Below are 24,678 nucleotides of genomic sequence, written 5' to 3'. Positions count from 1 at the left end.
TTAGGGTTTCTCAGGCTTATGGTAAAGCTTCATAGTCAACATGAAGGTAGAATGCAATCATGGTTTGAATAATGTCTGAACATGATTATTACATGCAACAACCTATGTCCAGAATGTACCAAGTCCTTTGATAAGTAGATCAAGAGTATGCGTGTGTTTGTGTGTGTGTCTGTGTGTGTGTGTGAACTGTACATGTGTATGTATGTGTTTCAAGTAAAGCTGATGTTGATTAGACCTCTCATCTTATACATGTATCTTGACTTAGTACTGCATAATAATTTAGACATTCATTGAGTGTTAACATTCACTATTTTAAATGATATATTTTATACCAGAGACTTCCTAAATTTCCATTAGAAAAATATTCACGTGACATTTGCTTCTCTCTACATGTTATATAGATGGTACGGTTTATTTTCAGCTGAGCTTGCTTGGCATGTTTACATTAACTATGATATTTAAAATTATTATGTCTTTTCATTTCTCTTATGCCTTGAATGTTTATGTGTATGTGCAATAAAAATAAGAATTAGACAACATTTGGCTAATGCAAAATGAAATAACATTGTTCACATTACTATATATTTTACAGCACTTGCTAGATTGCCTAAACATCATTTATATTATTACTTATATTACATCATTTGTGTTTTAAGCATAATTATCTCATGTTAAAGGAAATTATTGTCCATCACAGTAAGATGCATTAACATCGTCAGAATATTCTATTTTTTCTGTACAAATATTCCAGTAATAAGTATCCCATTTCATGGGAAATCATCAGAAATGCAGTGAAGTGATTGCACTTGGCACGTGTCCTGGTTGTAGGTTGATACCCCCATGAATCCCCCAAGCTTGCTTTTTCAAAATGTATTTCTTACAACAACAAAAAAAATGATATATATATACGTATATATATATATATAAATGTATACTGTATATATACACATAGTGTATATGTGTGTGTGTGGATGTGTGTCTTTTTGCAGGCAAGCTTAAGGTGATAAGTCTTAAGGCAAGGGCAGCATTGTTTGCTGTGTGTATGTTTGTGTGTGTGTATGTATTTAATGTTGTATATGTATGTGTGGATATTGTATGTGTGTACGTGTGCTTGATAAAAGATGGAGTGTTCATGCCAACTTCAGGAGTGTGTGAGTGTGTGTGTGTGTGTGTGTGTGTGTGTGTGTGTGTGTATTTGTGCGGCATGTTCAGGCTCTTATTATTTATACTATACAGTTTAAAGTGGACTTTCATCCTGCCCCTGAACTGGACTGGGGTCATGTATCACTATCCTCTGTTATTTCATGGAGATGTTTGTGCAACTGACAGGTCTGCAAGAAACAAACATTGGTCTTGAAGAGATTTTCTGAAACATTGTGCTTGTCTCTGCTCATTCAATAAAGGTTTGCTTTTCTTTTGTTCACCAAGTCTGTTTCACTCTCTCTCTCTCTCTCTCTGTCTGTTTCATAGAGAAGACCAGCTTTTGAATGCATGCAACAGGAACAATGCTCATTATCACATCTCTAATATCAGTGCATTGCAGTTTCTTTGAAATGGCCCACCTTTAAGTGATTGATACAAGATATAAAAGAACAACATATGTTTCCCCCACTCTCTCTTACACACACACACACACACACACACACACACACAATCTCTCTCTTGTGTGTTTTCTCTCTTGTTGAAACAGTTCCAGCTCCCCTCTCTGTCCCTTATAAACTCACCCAGATGTTACCCAGCTTTGCACCCGCAGGAGGGGGTGAGTGTGGTGTGGGGTGGTGGGTGGTAGGGGGAAGATTGGTGGTTTGATGTGCTTAGGTTGTGGAGAGTTGGTGGTTCCTGGGGAGGGGTGTACTGGCTGTTTGCAGGCTCCTGCATTTCTGAGGTAAAGGGCGTTTGAACTTTGAAGTTGGTAGACTGGTAACAGTGGGTGAGTGAAAATTGAAATTAGTTTAAATCACAGCTCATGAGAATATTCAGGATGCTGTTGAGATGGGCATCGTTTGTGACGGCTACATCTGTGTTGAATGAGATGAGGGGTGGTGACGAGGATTACACATCATCTTTCTGTCGATTAGAGGGCATCGCTGCACGGCGGTCTGGCAGAGATGCTATGAACGTGACGTGCGTCATGTCTGATTCCCATCAGCAGCTCGTGTCATGCTGTACTCGCAATATTTCATCCAATTAGCATGACAAAAATGCAAGGGAATCACTGCTGTGTGAAACCCTGTAGGTTGGGAAATGTCTTGAACCGTATGGGTGGGACTAGCCCAACAAATCACGTCAGAAATGTATCTCAGGAATTTGTCAATTGCTCTGAATGCAGCCATCAGTGTCGAGGCATTTTGAGATACCACTGATTTGGACAAACAAATCAGTCAAAGTGGGAACAACATGATGACGGCTTGACGGGACACAAGCTATTAGAACATGGCCTTCTGGAGAGCCAGTGTTGTGGTGGAGGTTAGCAGCGCGGTTCGGGCCCTCGTCTGTGAGGGATGAGAGAAGGAGCCAATGCAAAAGGCACTCTGCTGTGATTGCTCTGGAGTGGGGTTGCACGTATTTAGAGGCCTTAAAGTCCTTGAATTCTCCCATTCTTACGGTATTTGGAAGCGTATCCGTTTGTGTGTGTATGTGTGTGTGTGTGTGTTTGTTAAGGCTGGGGTCTTTGGTTGCATGGTTGTAATTAAGCTGTGGTGATGTGAATGTGTGTGTGTGTGGGGGGGGGGGATTATGGTTTAGGAGTTGTACTGGGAGATTCCTCTTTTTTGGGAGGGGTGGGGGGGCAGGTTGATGGTGTGGTTGTGATTAGGATGTGGTCTGGGAGGTCAGTGGTTAGGGGGTGGTTAGAGAGAGATGAGATCACTGTCCAGCTATGCCACTAGTCTGGCTTAAGTAGCTACAGATCTGCTATGGTTAGTCACACTTCAGCCACTCAATGGAAACACATGAAAACATGTATCCCCCCTACACACACACACACACACACACAGTAATATCTATGTATAAAAATAAATACAGACTGATTATGACACTGCTAATGTATTCACATCTTGTCAATTTATGGTCATTGTTTGTAAATCACAGGATCATGTGAACATGACTGTTGTACAGACAGGTAAATCATGCAAAGTACACATACACTCATATTTAGTACTTAACAGTAATAAAATGAAAATGTGACATGTAACATTCAAAAGTAAAGGTGAGAATGAAAACAGTGATACAGCATTTCTCTGTTTTACAGCACTGCCCCCTCTTGAGAGAGAAAGAGAGAGAGAGAGATTATATAAGGTGCACTCATCATGGCCTTCTGTTGTTTACGTTCCTCTGCATGGCTTCATCTTGATCTATACCTCTCTCTTCCCGCTTCTTCAGTCTCCACTGCTCTATCACTCAAGACTAGGGTGACTGATAACCCTTCAGGGCTTTTCTTTCACCTAACGCCTCAAGACAACTGCTCCTCTCTTCCCCCATCCAACACAATGGCAATCTCCTCAGAATCTGATCCAGTGGCATCTGTTACACACACACACACACCCAAAAACACACACACACACACACACTCATATACACACACCCTGACACAAAGACAAGAATTCAGAGAGAGAAATCATAACCATCTCTCGCATCATAACAAACCACAAGGAGCCAGGATTCTCAAGGAGCTTTACGGCAAACCTCTCTGGCTGGCAAAAAAAAAAAACACACTCTGGTAACCGCAGAGAGACAACCTTACCCGCTAGTCAACAACCACCTCAAAGTCAAGCCCCTTCAGAGTAAAGTGCCCGAGTTCATAGGTCACTGAGCACTAAGCACTTGAATTTAATACAGTGTCCAAACAAACCCCCATTTTTCTTGACGCATTCCAGGGGGTTTCTCTGAATCATGTTCCCTGAGGCGGTGTGCACACATGACAGAGATGCGAATGGTCCGGGCATGCCTTAGGGGGGATGGAAGAGACAGGATGCTATCACAACATCGCTCCTCTTAGTCCAATTAAAAAAAAAAAAAACTCTCCGTCAAAGTACACGGGCTCCTCACGTTTCCTCATGTCTGCTCGGCATATATCTCTCTGCTCGCCCTCAGCGGCCCCTGTGAGGCTTGGCTTGCACTCTATGGGGAGATGACAGTGTCCCATTTTGAAGGAATCTGAAACAAAAGAGGAGTGGGGGGGGGGGGGGGATGTTGGGCTCCGAGAGGTACCCTGTGGAACTCCTCCAGGGCTCCTCTTGTGCACAATCAGAGCATTCTGTGCTGTTTTTTGTGTGGGTCTTAGTCTGGGCCACATCCAGGTGGCCTCAGAGTCTTCAGGTAATATCAGGTAGTTATCCTCTAAATTGATCCAGAGTGCTGTGCAATCAGTGCAGTGTACTCAAGTAGATTTATGTCCAAGACTAAGTCAAGGCTGTTCTCGGAAGAAAAAAAAACATTGAGTGCTCTGAAGTCCTCTTAACTTAAGCCATGTAGATAGTAACCTTGAACAGGCACGGGCAAAACCTGTGTGGTGTCTGGCTTTTTTATAGAATTTTACAGGTAGGCTGAACTGCATATGATTGCATAAGGTACACCGTCTTGAGAGTTTATTATTCAGAAACATGCCTTGTGGGTGAAGGAAATGGTTTGTTAGCATTACAAGTTGGCATGTGAAGCACTCATCAGGGAACAAAATAACTGCATACATGTCATCTTAGATATGTGTGATGAGTTTCATTTTAGTGCTGCCTTTAATTAAGATTTTAAGTGTAATTTTATCTGAATATTGAAGTGCTAGAAAAACAACCTAAATCAACCTAACATGTTTTTAAGGAGTTGAGGTTTTTCACCACATTTCAGTTCAGAAAATTGCTCATTAAATTAATTTAACTATTTCTCCTCCTAATTAAACTATCTCAACCCAGTTGGATAATTACTTAAGGGGACTGGCCGTAAGCTTCCTGTCGACAAGTAAAAACTGGTTTTAAAGCCTACATTTAAACCCTGGTGTCAGAATCACAGAGCGATTATTTTTCAGCAAGTAACGAAGGAAAAGCAGACCATGCAATCTTCTCTCCATCTTGGTCTAACATCTTTTCAATACATGTTGTCCAACGTGTTTAGTAATAGAATATTAGTTATAGAAATTGCCATAATGCTTAAACACACATATCTGTGAATTAGAAGATTGGTCTGCATAAGCAAACTGTCTCTCCCAAGTTCTTCGGGTTTAAGTGAGGCGTAATTTGATACTGTGCACTCGAAAATCAAAACTCAGGTTTGGCACGGATGGCGCAATAGCCCCAGGTACTTTATGAGTTTATTTTAGGTAATAGAGAGGCTTGTTTTGTTATAGGCCGTTCCGCCCATTTTTACAATTTCGCCTAATTCTCAAGTCGGGGAGACTCGGCGGCACAGCAGACCTCTGACACAGTAATTGCGGCTCATCAAAGAAATACAATTAAGTCTGTGAAGTCGCTGAAATCTCCTAACGTTGTGGTGTATCGCGAAGTCAGCGTCTCCTTGTGTTCTACAGATCGCATGCATGTAGTGATCGCACATCATAGCGATATTAAATGCTTATAGCAATAGCGCATCATATACCAATGTTTGGTTGCCAGTTTACATAATCAGTGGCAACTAGTCTAAGTGTTTTCTATGATTATGACCCAAAAAAATAATTACCGCTTCCTCTTTTAACTTCTACTCCAACAAAAAGAGCGCACGCACGCCCTGTGGTTGAACTATGCTTCTTGCAGACACAATTATAGAATTTAAATTGCTCATTCAAAGTTGATTTGGTGACACTCTGATATAGTAAAACGGTAACCTTACTGTTGTTTTCTTGATATGTCTCCTTTGTAAAAGCCTGATGTCAATTCCGCTTTAAAGGCTGAGAGATGTGGAATCCAACTTCTCTCGGCTGTTAATACTCTGGGAAGTTTGTGGCAGTTTTGAAGAAAAAAATAAACCTTAAGCGCATGCGCCAGCGGGTAGGTTTTTCCGGCGCGCATCAGTGGCAGGATCTGCTAGTTGCGAGAGGAAGGCAAGAGGGCAGGTGACAAAGCAGAAGTCTGAAGTACTGAGGTGCGGAACACTTAATTTAACCGGTGTTCAGGGGTATCTCCGATAGCGCACTTTTCCGTGTTCGGCCGCGACCAGCAACTTCCCTCCACGCTAGAGCTGGACTTGATACCAATGCACTAGGTTTTTGGGAGATCGTTGCTGTCATTTGTCACTTTCTTCGATTTTCAGACGTGGATACTGGAAAGGTGCCTTTGGCTTCAAGAGATCACAAACTTTCACAAACAATCTCCCAACAGCCCGAGAGACCCACGGAGAGATTAACGTCCAGCTCAGTATGGAGGTTGGAATAGCTGCTTCATGTTTGGGGCGAAGATACCCGTATGGATGTTTCAGCAGGTAGAGAGCATATTGATTTCGAGCACTTGGATATATTTCCTCTATCATCATTGGTTTCGTTACATTCAGTTTTGTACCAAAAGTCGGGGAACTCCCACACTGTGTGGTATATTTGGAGAACAGACAAAACATTTTAGTAGCACCGGCAAAAGTTGATTGCTGAAGCATCAGCCAACAATACTTTTAGGCGCTTGTGAATATTTTATTTGTCATTAAGCGTTTCCGCACCATCACGCCTGCGGTTTGTGAGAGCCACTAATTATTTCGATTGCTTTTGGACATTGTAAATAGCCTCCCCCTTCGTAGTCCCGGCTCAGTCCGTCTCATGTCAGCTTACCCACACCAAGAAATGCAAGACGACGACAGACGACTGGTAACCTCTACCTTCTAAGGAACGGGCTCTTTCCTATAAATTCCCTCCGCTTCAGTGCGTCCTGGATTGCATTTTTTGTGGAAAATAGCCATACACAATTGGAAATCCTTAACTTTTGCAGCTGTATTGGAATTTATCGTTTGATAGCCATCTCTGAAAGAGTGGATTACTGCCTTCCAGAAGCACAGATTTCTCCTGGTAAGTTTTCTGCTCTGCAAGGTTGTTCATCCTTTCGCTTCTATTAAGGGATAACTACAGCTTACTTTAGTATTTCATGCATCTAGATATCTTGAGTGGAATCTTTTGAGTTTAATGAGTTTAACTTTTAACATTTGAATCTGCATTATGTTTACACAAAAATACACACCATCCTTAATATGTGGGCAACTATTTAACACCAAGAGCCATTCTGCTCTCTGGAGAACGAACGCACACGGAATTGAGTAGAAATTGTTAAAAAATACAGCGTTTTGCTGGTGTCCCCCATGCTCATGAACCCGTACATATAGATGGTCTATATTTTGCCAACTTTATTGGGGCGGGCTCCCTCTGGTGGATTCTCGTCCGAGGTTTCACCATCGGAACACTTTTTAGAACAATGAGTATTCATATGTGTGTTCTCAGACGTCGAGGAATAGGGTCACCGTCACACTGACATTGAACACTGTTTTGACGTGCAGCTTGTACGGCGGAATTCGTGGCAAAGTGAAAGGTTTTATTTCTCAAACTGTTTAAGAATTACAGGGTGCATGTTGTAAATGGTAAAATAGAATAATTAAGTGGACAACTTAAAAAAACATATATTTTGGAGGGTGCGGTACGAATCATTCTGTTTCATGTATTGGGGGAAAACTATTGTTAAATGGTACATTAAGTATGACACTTGTAATAATGGTATTTATTTTTTGTAACTGTACTATTCACAGTTTCGTGCACTTCTCCAAATAACTGCTTCTGGCCAAGTCACCATTATGTAGAGACATTTCAAATTTTGATTTTATAGGATTTTTAAGATGCCTGTGATTTGTTGGAGAACAGTGTAAACCTGGAGAGGAATGAAATAGGACGTTTTAATTGACCGTCGACATAGGCTACTATAATCATTTAAATACGCCTACATTTAAATATAAGCGTAAGATGTATAAAATAGTAGCCCATGTTATTCACGCAATCTTTAATTGCGTGAAATGAATTGTAAGACCTCCTAATTCTTTACTTAAAAAATACACGGTAATTGATTGCCGGTGATATTCTTGAATGATTCTGGCACTGAGAGATTTTAAGCAAGTGTTAGGCTACATTCTTTCCTCGTTGTTCTATCGTCGACGTGCACCTGAAAAGTCGACCTCGGCATAGGGCCTGTCTGCAAACCTGCCAAGCACCCCTCCTGCTCTCTCTCTCTCTCTGGGAGTTAAGGGCAATGCCGAACTCAATGATCTGTTTTATCGCCTTGGTTAGTGTTATGACAGGTTAACAGTTATGATCTGTCCTGTTTAGGTCTCCTACCCGGAGTTAGTCTACAGCTCTACTCTACTCTCTAACATGTTACGCTCCACTAGAAAAACTTGGTGCATCACACATATAGATACTTTATTAGTGAAACGATTAAGTGATATTTCCATATCTTAACTGTCCCATGCTGAGTGTGTATTGGTGCTGTATCGCTGGGTTTCCACAACAGCTTTCTGAGTCCAAGACATTTAGTCATACGTTTAGCCCACCTGATAGTACTTGGGCTCTCATGGGCTATGATTCATTTAAGTGTATTTATACCCGCTGTGATACTGTATTCCCTCCTTTTCACATAAACGAACAGCAATAGTGTGGGGAATTCTAAAGATCCTATCAGAGGGATTAAAACGTCTAAAATAAAAACACATGTTCCCGTGTGATGCGGAAGTTGGCGGAGAATTTAATGATTATTAGGGAGGCCCGTTTCTCCTTCGTACGAAACTCTGGAAAATGTAAACCATGACAAATTACTCTAAATCTTTTCTCTCCAGAATCAGGAATAGATGCAAATTGGAGAGTTGGCAGTCATAAGCACAACTCGGGCGCGCTAAGGGAAAATTGTTTAACCACTAATTCGTTACCTTTTTCTCAACCAATGTAATGCAATTTGCAGTGAAATGTCAATTAAAAACGAAATTTTACAGGGCTTTGCGAAGCTTTGCGTGATTTTGAAAAGACGCTAAAATTCACTGGGAAATGTAGGCCCAGTTAGTCACATTCGCTACATTTTTAAATCTATAATTAATTAAACTAGCAATACATGCAAGCCTATTATGTAATAATATTTACAGTCATATTTTAATTAATCGACCGTTCTATTTTACCTATTTCTCCACAGCTCTAGTTCATGACACAGACGCACGCCCAAACATATCACAGATGAATTATGACAGCGAGAGGTGCTTGAGTTCAAATGAATACAATATTTTGAAAATAAATATTGCAGGCTCAAATAATGTTACTATTTTTGATGGTTGATTTAGTTCTACAAATCAGGCATGCGAGGGGAGAACACCTAATATTATTTGGTAAAATAAATGCTACGCTCTCTGTATTTTTGTTGTTTTGAATATAATGGTATGAGTCATAGTGATTCATTAAATACTTTTTTTTTTGCTATTTGAGCACTAGTGCGTCTACGTGTAGTAACCTAGTGTTAATTAATAGTGTGAAATGATCTGTAAAAAAAAAAAAAGAATGCTTTAATATTTTACAGCAGAAATGTCAATGCTCGTAGTTAGAATAATCACCAGGCTGGATTATACCTGTTTGTGCCCGATACAGAAAAGCAGAGAGACATTCACATGAGTTCTTGTAAAATAACAGATTGGCTGTTCTTTGCACCAAACTTTTGCAGTGCTACAGTGCTCAAACGGACCTGGAGGCATGAAGCGGTCTTGAAACAGACGGACACGTTGTGAGGGCCTCTTTCACGTCTGCGTGATCATAGCGCAAGAGGAATAAACGAACAAACTGACGCGTTTGTCTAAATATAGCAGTAATAGTCCTTCTGTTTCCTATACATTGTTGCTCGTGCATACGACAGTGTCGGATAATACTCACAGTTTATGCAACTTCAGTAAACATTACTTTTGTGGTGATCATGGAAAAATAGTTTTTGTCGAGGAATTTTGAAGGGATTTCGATGATGCCCGCCTTGCCTACACAAACTTCGTTATCCACGCTTTTAGAGAAAAGCTATATTTTGTTTGTTATTTTGAGAATCAAATTAGTCTTAAAATGAAATATACTTAAGGGATATCTTAATTCTGAGATAAATCGAGAAAGGTTGAGTTAAAGCTTAACAAGATGTGACGGTAGACAAGAGCAGTTTACCAATACAAACGATTCTCAAGTGATTTTAATTTTTTTCATTTGAAAACCCCTTTAGATGTAGCAACGCTCTGGTCCCACTGACACCCACTGTGAGGCTAATTGAATTTGAGATTGAGATTGAGGTAAATGGGGCCAGGGTCCAGGCTTATGCCCCCAGTTCATTTTCCTATTCAGAGAGGAATGTTCTTATCATTGAATAAAGTGAACTGTCCAGCAGGAATGTTCATGCTGGTTGGTTTGAAGGCTGTTGTATTCTCCTGGGCTGCACGTCTATCAGTTCTATGTGATTCACACTGAAGTCTGCTGCCAAATGACTGCTTTGCAAGCAGCGATGGCCCCAGGCTCTTACTGTGCAAGCACATGTGCATGCAAGCACACAAATTATACTTTACATGAACACACACACACACACACACACACACACACACACAGTCTTTGTCTCCCTCCATCATTCAACTCTCTCTGTTTGGGTGTATGTGTATATATTCCGGTGCAGTCTGTTGCACATGCAGTCCATATTTCATGCGCATTGTCACTCACACACACACACACACACACACACACACACACACACACACAGAGGTCATTGTGATTGTGATTAAGTGCTAGTGACCTGTGTTAGACGTTTGTTCTCGTGTGTGTGTGTGCGCGGACCGTAAGCTCACATGATCTCCCCTGCTCCTCCTCAGAGCTACTCTTCCAGAATGTTCCTGAGGCACGGCGTGGCGTGCTCGGCGCTGACGGGCTCCATGGACACGAGGCATGGCGTGGTGGCCATCACCTTCCTGGCCTTCTTCATGCAGGTGGTGGTGGAAGCCAGCTCCTGGTGGTGCGTACACACTCTCATCCTGCTCCCAAATTAGACCTCCGGCTCAGGGGCTTCATTCATACTCTCTGTGTGTGTGTGTGTGTGTGTGTGTGTGTGTGTGTGTGTGTGTGTGTGTGTGAGAGAGTGTGTGAGAAAGAGAGAGAGAGAGAGGAATCAGTGCACAAGGTACACCATGGGGGTGCAGTGGGTTGTGTCAGTGCCAGACGTAGTGTGGATAATGAACTAGATCAACCTCTATCGCTTCAGTTTTGCTATCATCTCTCTCTCTTTCTCTTTCTCTCTATCTCACTCTCTTTATTCTTCTCCATCTTTAGTTTTCCTGATGGTCTGTATTGATGGCCTTTTCCATGTCCTGATGGTCTGTACATCCATCCACCCTGCAGTCTGGCCTTTGGCCCCATGCACAGCGTGTGTGTGTGTGTGTGTGTGTGTGTGTGTGTGTGTGTGTGTGTGTGTGTGTGTGTGTGTGTGTGTGTGTGTGTGTGTGTGTGTGTGTGTGTGTGTGTGTGTGTGTGTGTGTGTGTGTGTGTGTGTGTGTGTCCCACTCATGAAATCATGCACGAATAGTGCAACATGCTGACTTGAGCACATGCACTCTCTCACATCCACTTTTCCCCCCTCTGAATTTTCTTATGCCCCGCATTGCCAAACCAAAATGATGAATATTATATAAAACATAGAATGCTGTGGTTTTCGAGTGCATTTCCAAATATGTGCAGGCACGAACTGCGTAGTACTGTGTGTGTGTGTGTGTGTGTGTGTGTGTGTGTGTGTGTGTGTGTGTGTGTTTTCTTTTTTCGTGTCAGTATGTGCCTGTGTTTGCGGACTCATGGATCTTTTCCCCTTTCCATTAATAGAAAAGACAAAATAGGAGAGTGTAATGGCAAGTATCAGACAGCCCCAAATGTACTTGTTAAAGGGAAAAAGATGTTTTTACTGATTGCTGGGTTTGTTCCGCTCCACTGATATCAGCTCCATTGCTTTTTGGGGTTGGAACAGTGTGCATTCACATCCTGAGCCGTACTTTTACCATAGGAAAAATTAATGTAATTGCATCCAACATGCAATTGCATGCAACTCTAGCACTTAATTCCTAATAAATGTACGACATTTCTCGAGGGGACGGCAAAAAAAGCAACTGATTGCAGTGTCTTCTTTTTGTGTGGGTTTGTTTTTTAAATTGTTTTTTTTTTTTTTTATCGTCTCATTTACCTGCACTTTACTATGTATACCTGACCTCTGTTTTGCCCACTTGTAATGCTGGGGTCTTGAGGCTGCATTAAGTCACCTTCAATTTGCGCAATAATGGCATTAGTGAAATCCCCTTTGTGTCACCCGTGGATATTCCTTACACGCTGCGCCGCGCAGCGCCCCAGATAAGAGGCCCATTGAGGCGGCGGAGGGGCCGGGGAGCAGCCGCCACTCGCTCGCGCTGACCCTCCAGGCGGGCCGCGGGGCTCGTCTTACAGCCAGCGTGTCCGAGCCTCTCCGTGTCCCCCGACACACACGCACACACACACACTGCTCAACCCGGCCTGCAGGTGCTAATGATTTACTGTGTCAGGGAGGGGAGGGGCAGGGACTGCGTTTGTGCCCCCCCCCCCCCCCCCCCCCCCCCAACCTCCGCTCCCCCAAAGCAACCCCCCACCATTACCCCACCCCACTCCCACAAGTGCCCCTCTTTTACCCCTTTCTCTATCCCCAACAACCCCTCTCCCCCCCCACACACACACACACCCTGTAATTTCCACAGTGGATCAGGTTTCGCAGGGGACTAATTGAGCTGCTGTGGTGTGTGTGTGTGTGTGTGTGTGTGTGTGTCTGTGTCTGTGTCTGTGTCTGTGTCTGTGTCTGTGCCTGTGTCTGTGTGTGTGTGTGTGTGTGCACGGGGCTGTTCCCCTCATGCAGGTCCCTGGCCATGAATCCGCTGCTGATCCCAGAGGCTTACATCATCGGTGCGCAGCCACTCTGCAGTCAGCTGGCCGGCCTGTCCAAGGGCCAGAAGAAGCTGTGCCAGCTTTACCAGGACCACATGCAGTACATCGGCGAGGGTGCCAAGACGGGCATCCGTGAATGCCAGTTCCAGTTCCGCCACCGCCGCTGGAACTGCAGCACCGTGGACAACTCATCGGTCTTCGGCCGTGTCATGCAGATAGGTAAGCGGCCAAGCAACAGTTGCCTCTCTCTCTCTCTCTCTCTCTCTCTCTCTCTCACACTCTTACACACACACACATGCACACACACACACCCATAATGACTTAAGCAAGCAAATACTGACCAGCACCTTTTATACACCACACAGATTAGCTGTCTGACTCTTTGAAAGAGATCTGACAAAGGTTTTCATTCTCAATTAGCACCTTAGCCTGCTCTTTGAGACATAGCTGGCCAAATCTGTCTCTTTAATGTTTATATTATGGGCTGCACATTTTCTTTCTGAGGTTTTTTTTTTTTTTTTTCACTCTAAAATGCAACCACATGTTGAGTTCAGTACTTCTATCTACTTATTGGTCATTAGTCCTATCTATTTTCTGGCAGCATCCCGCTCATATTCTCCACCCTACCTCCTTCTCACTGGGGCACATTACTAGCCCAGTGCTAGACAACCACTCTCCCCTCATTAAAGGCCTCCCTTGCCAATTCCTCCTGTTTCTCTTGGGTTTGAGCACGGCTCGGAATGCAGATACCGTACAATACCATCTTTGGCTCCGGTGAGCGAAGTAGCCGATTTGGTCCTCTTGACCCGCATCATCCTCGCTGCTTAAAGGACCTGAGGTTTGGCTCTGGTGTGTCGCGATCGCTGTACTGGGATCAGCCTGGCTGTGGTCAGCTGGATTTAAAGGGAGATTAATGGGAGAAAATTGCTGCGTGGCAGCGGCCAACAAATGTCCCTGCTCAGTCTCTACGGTGTGTTGTGTGTGTGTGTGTGTGTGTGTGTGTGTGTGTGTGTGTGTGTGTGTGTGTGTGTGTGTGTGTGTGTGTGTGTGTGTGTGTGTGTGTGTGTGTGTGTGTGTGTGTGTGTGTGTGTGTGTGTGTGTGTGTGTGAGAGACTTGCGGACACTCACACGGCTCCCTGCCTCGCGCTGCATCCAAAGCCCAGCGAGGCACGCCATTCCTGGGCCTCGTGTCTAAGGCGAAGAGCAGGGCCTGAGTAAGTCCTTGGCCTTCCCCCTTGCTTAATGCATAGGGGCGCACATGGAACTGCTCATTTTTAGCAGCTGTGGTTAAGAAATAGTTTTATGGTGAGGTCTTGCGAATAAATCAAGTGCGGGCTCCCTCGAAATGGCTCGTGCCTGACACTGAGAATGGTGAGTAATTGCGTTTCCCCCAAATTTATGCCTGCCCTGTATTTAAAGTTAATGCAAGCACATCGAGCATGCTCGTCCGGCCATGGGCAGGGCAGCACACACCGTATTCCCAGGGTTGCCGAGGCCAAACATGCCCCTTTGTGGCCGGTGTACAGTTGGCCAGCGCCACACGGCAAGGTATAGTACCTTATAGCGCTGCTTTTTATTGGTGGTTAGGAAAACCTGGTTATTGGTGGTGCGGTAACGTATTTTCTATGGGTTCTGTCAAATGTTTAATGCTACCAGATTGGCCCTTGTAAAGGTGGCTTAGTGGTGGCATTTATGGCTGTTTTTCCAACTATGGAGTCCTATGCACTTCAGCTCCTGTAAATAGCCGAAGCATTTTTACTGGAGTTTTTTTCCGTTCAGGGGGCTTTTGGTTAAGTGGTAGCAAAACCTTGTGGACTGTGAGTAAATTTTGAGAGCAAACTTCACCCCTCACCCTCCACCCATATTTCTACAAATATGTGACATTGACGGCGTTCTCCTTCCAGGTCATACTGGCCGTTAGACCTGATTAGACAAATGCATATTAAGAAAATATTGAGCTGATAACTCAACATCATTGTGCCTGTGTGTTTGTGTTTGCCAGTGAAAGTCCAGAGCATATGCTTTGAATCCTAATGAATAATAGATGAGCGTGTGGCCCAGCCAAATGCACCCCTGTCAAAATAAGGGTGGAAATTCTGGCTTGTCCTGCTAGTGCCCGTGATGTTGGTAATGTACACAGCCCCTGCTTAAAGGTGTCCACTCTTTGCAGAGGGTTACTATGCCATGGCAGTTTCAGAAATCTGCCCCCTTTCCCTTTAAGACCTACCATGTTTACATTTGCAAATTCCTCTTGGGACGTATACTCGACTGTATTTAAAAAGGCGAGCAGTTCAGCACATGCAAGGTGTGGAATTGGTGGGCTAGTTTCAAATGCGTTTCTTCACTCGTTTCTCCTCGAGATGTTGGGTGTCCCATATTTTGGCCCTTCCTCGTCACGTCAACATGACTGCCTTGCAAATGCATCTTCATAAAACGGGGAGAAAGCTCATATTGGCCTTGTAGTGCCAAGAAACTATTCGCTTAATAGTGTAAGACTCGTCCATCTCCACTTGTCCCCGTGATGGATGGGTGATATCCAGGGAAGAGGCCAGGGGATCTGGCGCTCATGCCCAGGTTGGCAGGCCCTTCTGCGGGGAGGATGCGACGGCTCCCCGGAGGGGGGTCGGGGTGGGGGGGGTGTGGGTCTGGATGGAGAGGGGCAGCGTCGGCGCGGGCTGAGGACAGCTTGTCTGTCGACAGCTTCGCTATTAGTCCTGTCTCCTCCGACGAATCCCAAACAGTAAAAGAAAGCAATAACCTTTTTCTCTTCCCTTTGGCCGGCCCTCCCCGCTGAAAAACCCTTCCCATCTGGATAAGATTCATTCACTCACTCTCGCTCTCTCTCTCCCTCTTGCACTCACTCTCTCTCTCTCTTTCACTCTCTCTCTCGCTCATTCAGGCGCACTCCCTTATTCTGGTATTTTCATCTGGAGTCTGGTTTCCAGGGAGCGGCGTACTAAATTTGAGAGACAGGTTTTCAGTCTGTTTATTTTGTTCCCCTCTTTGGCAGTGTTGACCTTTGTTGCCTGCTGACTGGACTAATGTCTCTGCGCTGCTTCCATTCCCCCCCCCCCTCCGTATTTTCCCTCCATTTCGCTTCCCTCTCCTCCGGACTCTGGACTATCTGCTAGAGTGAGGCAGAATGAAGTGTGGACCAGTGTATGGGGGCTTACGGGGAGACTATTGCCCTTTAATTGAGTGAGGATCATAGGAGCGCTGTGTGTTTTTATTGCATTCATCAACTTTTTAAAAAACATTAGCTGCACAACGCGGAGAACTGTGTCAAGGAAGACTGCTGCAGGTGCAGGCCTCCACCACCAGGGGGCATGCTTCCACCTAATGCACATACTGTTGCCCTTAGGGCAGGGAGAAGTGGGGGTGGCTGAGGGCTAGTGGAGGCCCTCCAGGTGCTGTCGGTTAGCATGCTGTGGTACGTTACGGCCAGCTCCCCGCTGGATTTATGAGCCGTTGGTCTGACCCTGTGCTGGAATCATGGGCTCTCCATACATCCATGCTCCACGGCCAACGGCACTCTGTTAGACTTGGCTTGCTTTTGTATTCCTAGAGTTCAGGTCAGCCCGGCATGGACGTAACCAAACATACATCTGTAAGTGCAGCAAGCACTGCCAAGGTGCTCCCTCTTTCTTTCTTTCTTTCTTTCTCTCTATTCTCTCTCTCTATTCTCTCTCTCTCTCGCTCTCTCTTGTGCTCTCGTGCTTGCCCATACTCAGTGGGTGCACTCGAGTTCAACTCAATGTCCTTTATGACTCAGCCCATACATGAACATTACCTAGTAAATCACTACCTCCAACCCCCCCTCCTTCCCTCTCCACTCCTCTCCTCTCCTCTATGCTCCACAGCCGTATGGCTCCTCTCCGTGACTACTTGAGGTTTCCATCTGACCTCGCTGAGGCTGATTGAGTTTGAAAGCCCTTGACACTCGGCCAGTGCGTGCATCTGCATCCCCTCCCCGCCTTCCATAGCCTGATTTGTTTGACTTTTGGGCCCGGGCCCCTCACTCTCTCTCACTCACTGTGTGTGTGTATGTTTGTTTGTTTGTTCCCACAGGTAGCCGGGAGACGGCGTTCACGTACGCCATCAGCGCGGCGGGGGTGGTGAACGCGGTGAGCCGCGCCTGCCGGGAGGGCGAGCTCTCCAGTTGCGGCTGCAGCCGCGCCGCCCGCCCCAAGGAGCTGCCCCGCGACTGGCTGTGGGGCGGCTGCGGTGACAACCTCATGTACGGCTACCGCTTCTCCAAGGAGTTTGTGGACGCGCGTGAGCGCGAGAAGACCTACGCCAAGGGCTCCATGGAGAGCGCCCGGCTCATGATGAACCTCCACAACAACGAGGCTGGACGACGGGTACGTCCGCACACTTAGTTTTTTGTCTTTGCCAATATTAGATTTCTCTACAGAAAATACGAGAGATTTTGCTAGTAATATGAGATCTCTCCCCATAGAAGTGGAGTTACACTCAGACTCCACTTCTACACCATTGCGGGTTTTCTTTAAGGGATCATCATACATTATACCATTCAGTTACACCAGACAGAGCTCTTCAGTATCAAAAAACAGAGCGTGATTTAAGGTGCTCCCGAGGGACTGTGTCAAGGATGGGGATTAAGCTCTGCACTAGATTATCCTCTCAGAAGAGACTATTTAGAAATGACATTTGGTTCAGGACAAGGCCTCATTATTCATGGGAGAGCGGCTCCGGGGCTGTTTCGCTGTGTCCCGCTGCATGTTTCCAATTCATCAAATTCATTTAGCTGTCGATGCCGAGCATCTCAGCCCGGTTAACTGCGCTGGTGTGACGGAGTGGTTCATGTATTCTGTGGCGGTTTTGTCGTAGCCAGGGCCCAGTGCCTGTTGTTGCTGCTCTTCATCAGCAAACAGCCTCGTTATGAACAGACGCTGCGTGTTAGCTACAGCGGGCGACCCAAGCCAAGAAATATGTATGCCGTGCATTCCTCCGCCAACTGCCTCTGAAGTGGAGGACTTCATGAAGAGCTGAAGCTCTTTTCAGGTTCATTTGTCGGGGGGAATGTTCCGGTGGGCATTCAGTCATAGAGACAGCTGTGGCACGGCTCACTCCAGTCTGACAGGCCAGTAAACGACAGCATGATGGCCTGACACGTAGCTCTCTCCCGAGATGTTATCATCACTTAGAAGAAGAGAGGTAGAGAGGGAGAGAGAGAGAGAGAACGAGGGATGGAGGTGGGGGAGGATTCAGGCCAGTCTGATCTTCATCATATCGCCTCTCATCTGGTTAACAGCTCTGTCTCGCCCTCCTTTTTGAAGAGTGTGCTTTGATCTCTAGGATTGTGAAGGTTTCTGCTAGATCCAATCGTTCTGTCTCTCTCTCTCTCTCTTTTTTTTTTTCTTGGAGTTACCCATATGATTGAATCCACCTCAAAGGAAATGTGAAGGCAGCCAAACACTTGCCTTTTTTCCATGTGTATGTTCTGTTCCACCCCTTGATCTAAATGGACCTTAACCGATCTTACAAGTTCTATAACACATGCCCTACATAGCAGATCTCGCATACAGATGCAAATTGCTTTGGCAGACCTACTCTGTCTTTTCTTCAGCATACTTTATGAATGTTTTTTGCAACTATATGTAAATGTGAACGTGACTGACCATGTGTCAGTCTTCTAAGATGTTCAACATGTTTATGAACCGTGAAGCCTAGGTGATCTGTTTTTGTGATGAATTGCTCATGTCAACTTTCCTTTTGGGTGTGCTCTGCTATGAATCCTATACTGTTTTCAGAATTTCATTTTTAACCTGTGTCTTCCCCGCCCGCCCCCCCCCCCGACTCACAGGTGGTGTCAGACCTGGCGCACGTCTCCTGCAAGTGTCACGGCGTGTCGGGCTCGTGCAGCCTGAAGACGTGCTGGCTGCAGCTGGCCGACTTCCGCAAGGTGGGCGACCTGCTGAAGGAGAAGTACGACAGCGGCGCCTCCATGAAGCTGAACGCGCGCGGCAAGCTGGTGCAGGTGCACAACAAGTTCAACCCGCCCACCGCCGTGGACCTGGTCTACATCGACCCCAGCCCCGACTACTGCGTGGTCAACAAGACCACCGGCTCGCTGGGCACGCAGGGCCGCCTGTGCAACAAGACGTCGGAAGGCATGGACGGCTGCGCGCTCATGTGCTGCGGCCGCGGCTACGACCAGTTCAAGGCCACGCTGGTGGAGCGCTGCCACTGCAAGTTCCACTGGTGCTGCTACGTCAAGTGCAAGCGCTGCACCCGAACCGTGGACCAGTTCGTCTGCAAATAACATACACACACACACACACACACACACACGTGAGCGGCGAGCGAGATTAGGAGAGAGTGAGAGAGAATGAGTGAGACAATGGAGAAAAGAGATGGACAGAGAGAAGAAGATGAGAGTGAGTGGAATTGGGGATGGGAGGCGGAAATGACAAAAAAAAAACACGTAGCGGAGAGATAAAAAATAAACTATATAAATTATATTTATAGATTTAAACAATTATACCATTTTCAAAAAGACTGACAGTTTTTTTTCCCTTTAAGTAGTAGGTACAAGAAATCTAAGTGTCTTCCAAAAAACTGGGAGTATCATTGAATATTTATTTTCTAAGAGTGTTTTCTTTTTTTTTCTTTTGTTTTTTGTTCTTTTCTGGCTTTCCAAAGTGGAGTTTAAAAACAAAAACACAGTAGTGCATATATAGAATTGACCAGGCTGTTTTTAAATGTGCCTTCCAGTAACCCTTACAGGAGTCGAATGGCTCCGTCTTGCCATGTAATGAAAGCCTGCGTGTTGTATAATGCCGGCTTGTCCCACGGTGCTCGGCAGCAGATGGGATCCCCCTGGTGCTCAGCCAGTTTCCAACAGCTCCCCAGGCTGCTCCACGGCAGACGCTGGGAGTGGATACCCTCCATTACCCAAACCTGGAGCCTCCTCAGACCCGCGTGTCACCGTTTCAAGTGCCTTCTGCCTCCTGAGCTGCCCTTTAAACAGATAAGAGTCAGGACTGATCCGTCAGCAACACGCTGTTCATTTGTCCCTCTCATAATCACTGCAAATGGTATGCATCAGTAATGTAACTACACTGGACAGTAGAAAAAAAAAGCCTTTTTGCCTTTAAAAAAAAAACATGCACATAATCTTTTGAAATACTGTAAGCCCTCTCACTTCAGATATCCCTGATGTCAGACTCCGTGTCAAACAGTCCCTCTTTATAACCCATACCCCTGTGAGGACCTTTTTTTTTTTATTCTCCGAATGCAAATGGATGATTACTCTGAATTTTTTTGGCTTTAGGATCAAACACATTTTTGCCTTTTTTTTAAATAGAAGATACCGGAAAAAATGCCCACAGAAACTTTATTCAGATTTTTAAGTACAGATGCACTTTCAAAGACAAGATTCCACCACTTCTGTAGACCTTTTTCAAGTTGATCATAATATAGCATATTTTACTCTAATCTCCATATTATCTCAGATATCCGTGGAACATATAAGATCATAGTTAAAATGGTTTTAAATATATATGGGCAGTATCTTGGTTTTTGTGGGTGAAGTATCCCATGTTCTGTATATACTTCGTCTAACCATGCAATCATTAAATTGTATGTACCATATTTATTTCTCAGCTTATTTTTCTGTTAATAACCCCTAAATCCTCCATAGGTTTCTTTTCTCTGTGTGTGTGTGTGTGTGTGTGTGTGTGTGTGTGTGTGTGTGTGTGTGTGTGTGTGTGTGTGTGTGTGTGTGTGTGTGTGTGTGTGTGTGTGTGTGTGTGTGTGTGTGTGTGTGTGTGTGTGTGGATGGCATTCGGTCAGCTAGAGGGCCACTTTCTATGCAGTTCACTCTGGTGTCCTTTCTGGTGTTTTGTTAAAGGGAATTGCACCATTGCATCTTTGAGATCATGTTTGTTCACACAGACTTAAGCTTCGTTCACAGAATTTAGTCTTTTCACCACAATCATGTATTTTTCCCTAAACGTTCACATGTGGGGTCATCAGTGCGGCATCTCACTTTGTGTGTGTGTGTGTGTGTGTGTGTGTGTGTGTGTGTGTGTGTGTGTGTGGTGGGGTCAAGTCAACAGCATGGCAGCCAAACCTTTTGAAGTACCATTCCGTTTTTGCCTTTTAAAATCCCACATCGTCCTGTCTTTAATTTTTTTTTTATCATCAATGCTAACTACTCATTATCAATCCAACCTGTATATTTATTATCCTTTATGAGTTTTTATTGAGGCTTGGAAGAAGTTATTTTCTTAAAGCTGTTTTTATTATTTTCTTTTTTTGTTTTTAATTCAGACATTGTGCGCTAATGCTTCAATAAATTTTACACCATAATAAAAAAAAAAATGCTCAACATTGTTCATCTTTTGACCGTGAGTACAGAGGGAACTGGCTGTTCTGGTCACACTCATTCTGCATTGAAGTGGGCTTCACTCTGCTATTAAATGTCCAGCCTTAGAAGCTTTTTTTAAGAAAAATAAATAAATAAATATGTGTGTATATTTTACTGAATCCCAGGTAATGAATTTGACATTTTTTTCTATGTTTGTACAGAAATGATTACAGTAAGATTTGTCTGTATTTTTATATCCTTTCATTTTTGAGTTATGAAGTGTGACGTCTCTGAAACAGTGATTCTCCATCTTCAGTATGAACAAATCTGAATCAAACATCTTCAACAACAAATAAATGTATCTGGAATCTTCTATGGTGTCTGGCTATCCTATGGAAATCCCTGGGCTCTTTTTTTAATTTACAGCTGTTGTGAAACTGAAAGAGATAATTGCTGAAAATACCTCAACAGCCTTAACCTCTGTTGTGTAATATTTCATGATTCATTGCCTTCCGTTGTCTTGCTTTCAAGAAGAGATATTGAGAACTCTGATCTTGAGAACAGTTTTTTTTTTATTGTTACCATCCAGGAATTTTCAGATAGGCTGGGGAGTGACATTTTCATGTTTCAAAATGTACCGTAAGGTTATTTCCTCAAAATATATTTTATTTCTTACAGTATCAGTCAGCTATGGTATTACTTATCTCATATTACTTGACGTTTGTAAAGATTATGTGAAGAAAATGTGCCTTAGTAAATGTGTTTTAAAGGAAATGACAAAAAAAAATCATATTTGTTTGATATAAGAGTTGGTAAAATGACCAATAGAGGCATAAAGAAGAAACCAATTAAATCAGTACGTTAGTTAGCAATGCCAAACTAGTAAGTGCTCTCTTGTCTTTCTGTGTAGTTGTTATTCAAACACACACACAAAGACACTTGTGTGGCTCTTTTCCTGAAGATGCCCCGTTCAGTTCTCTTTCATCATGAGATCTGCTGCTCATGCGGGTGGAGCGGCTCGCTCGCGCCCCGTCTCAAAGAGAAGAACAACACTTTCATTCTTCTCACCGTTCCCACTGCTGAGGCACACGCAATGGGCTGCACAGGAGCCTGAAGAGTTCAAATTAAGAACACTTTCCAAACATCAAGGAAGCTCTGAGTGGGCTTTATCTCACAGGAAAATATCTCCAGGCATACCATCTGATGATTTTAATCCCTGCTTGATGTCTGCTTAGCTCTCCCTGCCTTTCAATCTCTCTCTCTCTCTCTCTCTCTCTCTCTCTCTCTCTCTCTCTCTCTCTCTCTCTCTCTCTCTCTCTCTCTCTCTCTTTCTTTCTTTCTTTCTCCCTCCCTCATATGGCAGAGTTCAGTCAAAGGGTTACATGTGAAGTACCTGTCCCTGAAATAGTCTATTAACATTAAAAAGGAGCCATAAAACATGAGAGGAATAACAAATAAATAGCTCGCCATAACAGTCATGTTTTATGAGCGTTCAAAGCTGCTCCCTCACAACACCCTATTTGTGGCTTTGGCAGTCACTCCTTTTGAGTAACGATCAGAATTAGAAGTGAGAATTGTTCTTTTTTTTTTTTTCCTTGCCACGAGTGTTGATAAAAACCCCAGCATTAAATCACTAGTTTCGGATTAAGCCATCACAGATGGTCTGAGCCTGCAGGATTCCACTCTATTCCCCCTCCATTCATCTTTACCTCCATGCACATATGCACAGCTGAAACCCGGCCTGAGCAGATTTGAGGGACACAGTCGGAGTTAAAAGACCTGGATGTTTACACAAGATGATTATCTTCTGGGGACAACACTGAGGGGAGGAGGGGAAAGCCTTTTTTTAGTTTTTTTTTTTAAAGCTTGCTTCCCAAAGAGCAAGAATGCAAACGCCGCGTAACTGATACATATCTCCCCCGCCACAGAGGAGCACAATAGAGCATTTCACAATCAATGAATACAAAACATCCCTCGTCATAAAGTGGAAACATATTTAAGTGTTTAAGTGACTAAGCATTTCAGCAGTTGGCTTCGGGCGGCACGAAAGGGCCCGGGATGGTTTTTGCGGGCGCTGTAGCCCTCGTGAGTTTTATTTTTTTTTGCCGAGATTCGTGGCCCAAGTTTCTGCCATGCCATCTGCTGTCTGCCAGCTTCTCCTCTGACACTTATGTGAAAGAAAACATCATTTTAACATTCCAGCAGTCAAAACCAGCTAGAGCGCCCTGTCAAATTGACAAATCAATCAGTCATCACAATACATCGAGGCTCGTTTCGCCCGCTACAGTACACCAGTGCTAGTTCGCTTAAAGCCTCCAATGGTCCAAAAGTGTGAATAAATAAACCACAGATATGAATATGTTCAAGCTCAACAAAAAATAGTCTTCATTTGTACAAAGAACTTTTTAGCTTTTTTTCCACAGTACTCTATTTACAGTGGAGATACTTTTTTGGAAAAAGGATTTTTTTTTTTTTTTTTTTTGCATAGTTTGAAACATGCACACACAGAGGCTTCTTTTTTCCACAGAGCACCCTGAGGGGCCTGCACCTAACACTGTCTGTGTGCCACACACACACATACACACACACACACGCACACACACACACACACACACACACACACACACACACACACACACACACACACACACACTGATCTCAGTGTTGCTGCAATGCACATCCCCCCACTACCTAAAAAAAGGAAGAAGAAGAAGAAGAAGAAGAAGAGAAGGATAAATAAAAGGGGGGAGAGCGCCCGTGATGCTCGCAGCCTTTCATGTGGTTCCCATTTGTTCTGCGCTTGCCTCTTCGGTGTCTGATTAACATTCTTTGAGAGGTTCTTAAAGATAATTACATGAGAAGTTGTGTTTTCTCTAAAACAAAGCAGCTGGGGCAATTCGGAGCAATCTCCAGTCGGGTCTCGAGTTTGTAATCCCTGTGACACACACATCGACAGACACACACTCACACTCACACACACACACACACACACACACACACACACACACACACACATACACACACAAAACACACACCTCAGGCCAGAACAAGATCATGTTGTGCAGACAGGATAGCCATCGCGGGGCGGTAACCGCTGCGCTAATCCTGAGGCTGGCACGCGGTGCAGCCCTCTCTTCCTCCCACCCACCCCCCCAACCCGGCGAGTGTGGTGATGGGCTGCCGCGGCGCTGAGCTCCCGGCCCCAGGTAACTGCGGTTTTGGAGGCCCTGGCATGGGCTCAGGCCGCTGTTAGGCCCTGTCACCTGGTTCATAGCGCCGGTGAGCTAAGCGGAGAGGGCAGCTGGCAGCCTGCCACAAAGGTTCCTACAGGAGGGAGGCTCCACTTATAGATCAACCCTGAGAGAAAGAGAGGGAGAGTGGGAGCTAATGTTGAGAGTAGAAAGAGAGAGAGCGAGAGAGAGAGGGCAGAGAGAGAAATAAGGACGTGGAAAAT

The 24,678-nt window shown here is 44.5% G+C and overlaps 1 protein-coding gene across 2 annotated transcripts; it reads left to right on the top strand.

Annotated features, from left to right (window-relative positions):
• The first annotated feature begins 6,009 nt into the window (after positions 1 to 6,009).
• On the top strand, positions 6,010 to 21,597 carry wnt5a (wingless-type MMTV integration site family, member 5a). 2 transcript variants are annotated; one of them, XM_012826077.3, is made up of 5 exons: positions 6,010 to 6,973; positions 10,813 to 10,952; positions 12,861 to 13,108; positions 16,958 to 17,250; positions 18,717 to 21,597. In XM_012826077.3, exons 2-5 carry the CDS (start codon positions 10,828 to 10,830, stop codon positions 19,173 to 19,175), a joined length of 1,125 nt encoding a protein of 374 aa, XP_012681531.2. In that variant the 5' UTR covers positions 6,010 to 6,973; positions 10,813 to 10,827; the 3' UTR covers positions 19,176 to 21,597. The 2 variants fall into 2 exon arrangements, with proteins under 2 accessions (XP_012681531.2, XP_031422189.1); XM_031566329.2 differs by lacking the exon at positions 6,010 to 6,973 and adding an exon at positions 7,464 to 7,487.
• The last annotated feature ends 3,081 nt before the right edge of the window (positions 21,598 to 24,678 follow it).

The sequence above is a fragment of the Clupea harengus genome, chromosome 4 (genome assembly GCF_900700415.2).
Source record: "Clupea harengus chromosome 4, Ch_v2.0.2, whole genome shotgun sequence".
In the NCBI taxonomy this organism is placed as follows: domain Eukaryota; kingdom Metazoa; phylum Chordata; class Actinopteri; order Clupeiformes; family Clupeidae; genus Clupea; species Clupea harengus.
This window is presented reverse-complemented; position numbering and strand designations above follow the sequence as displayed.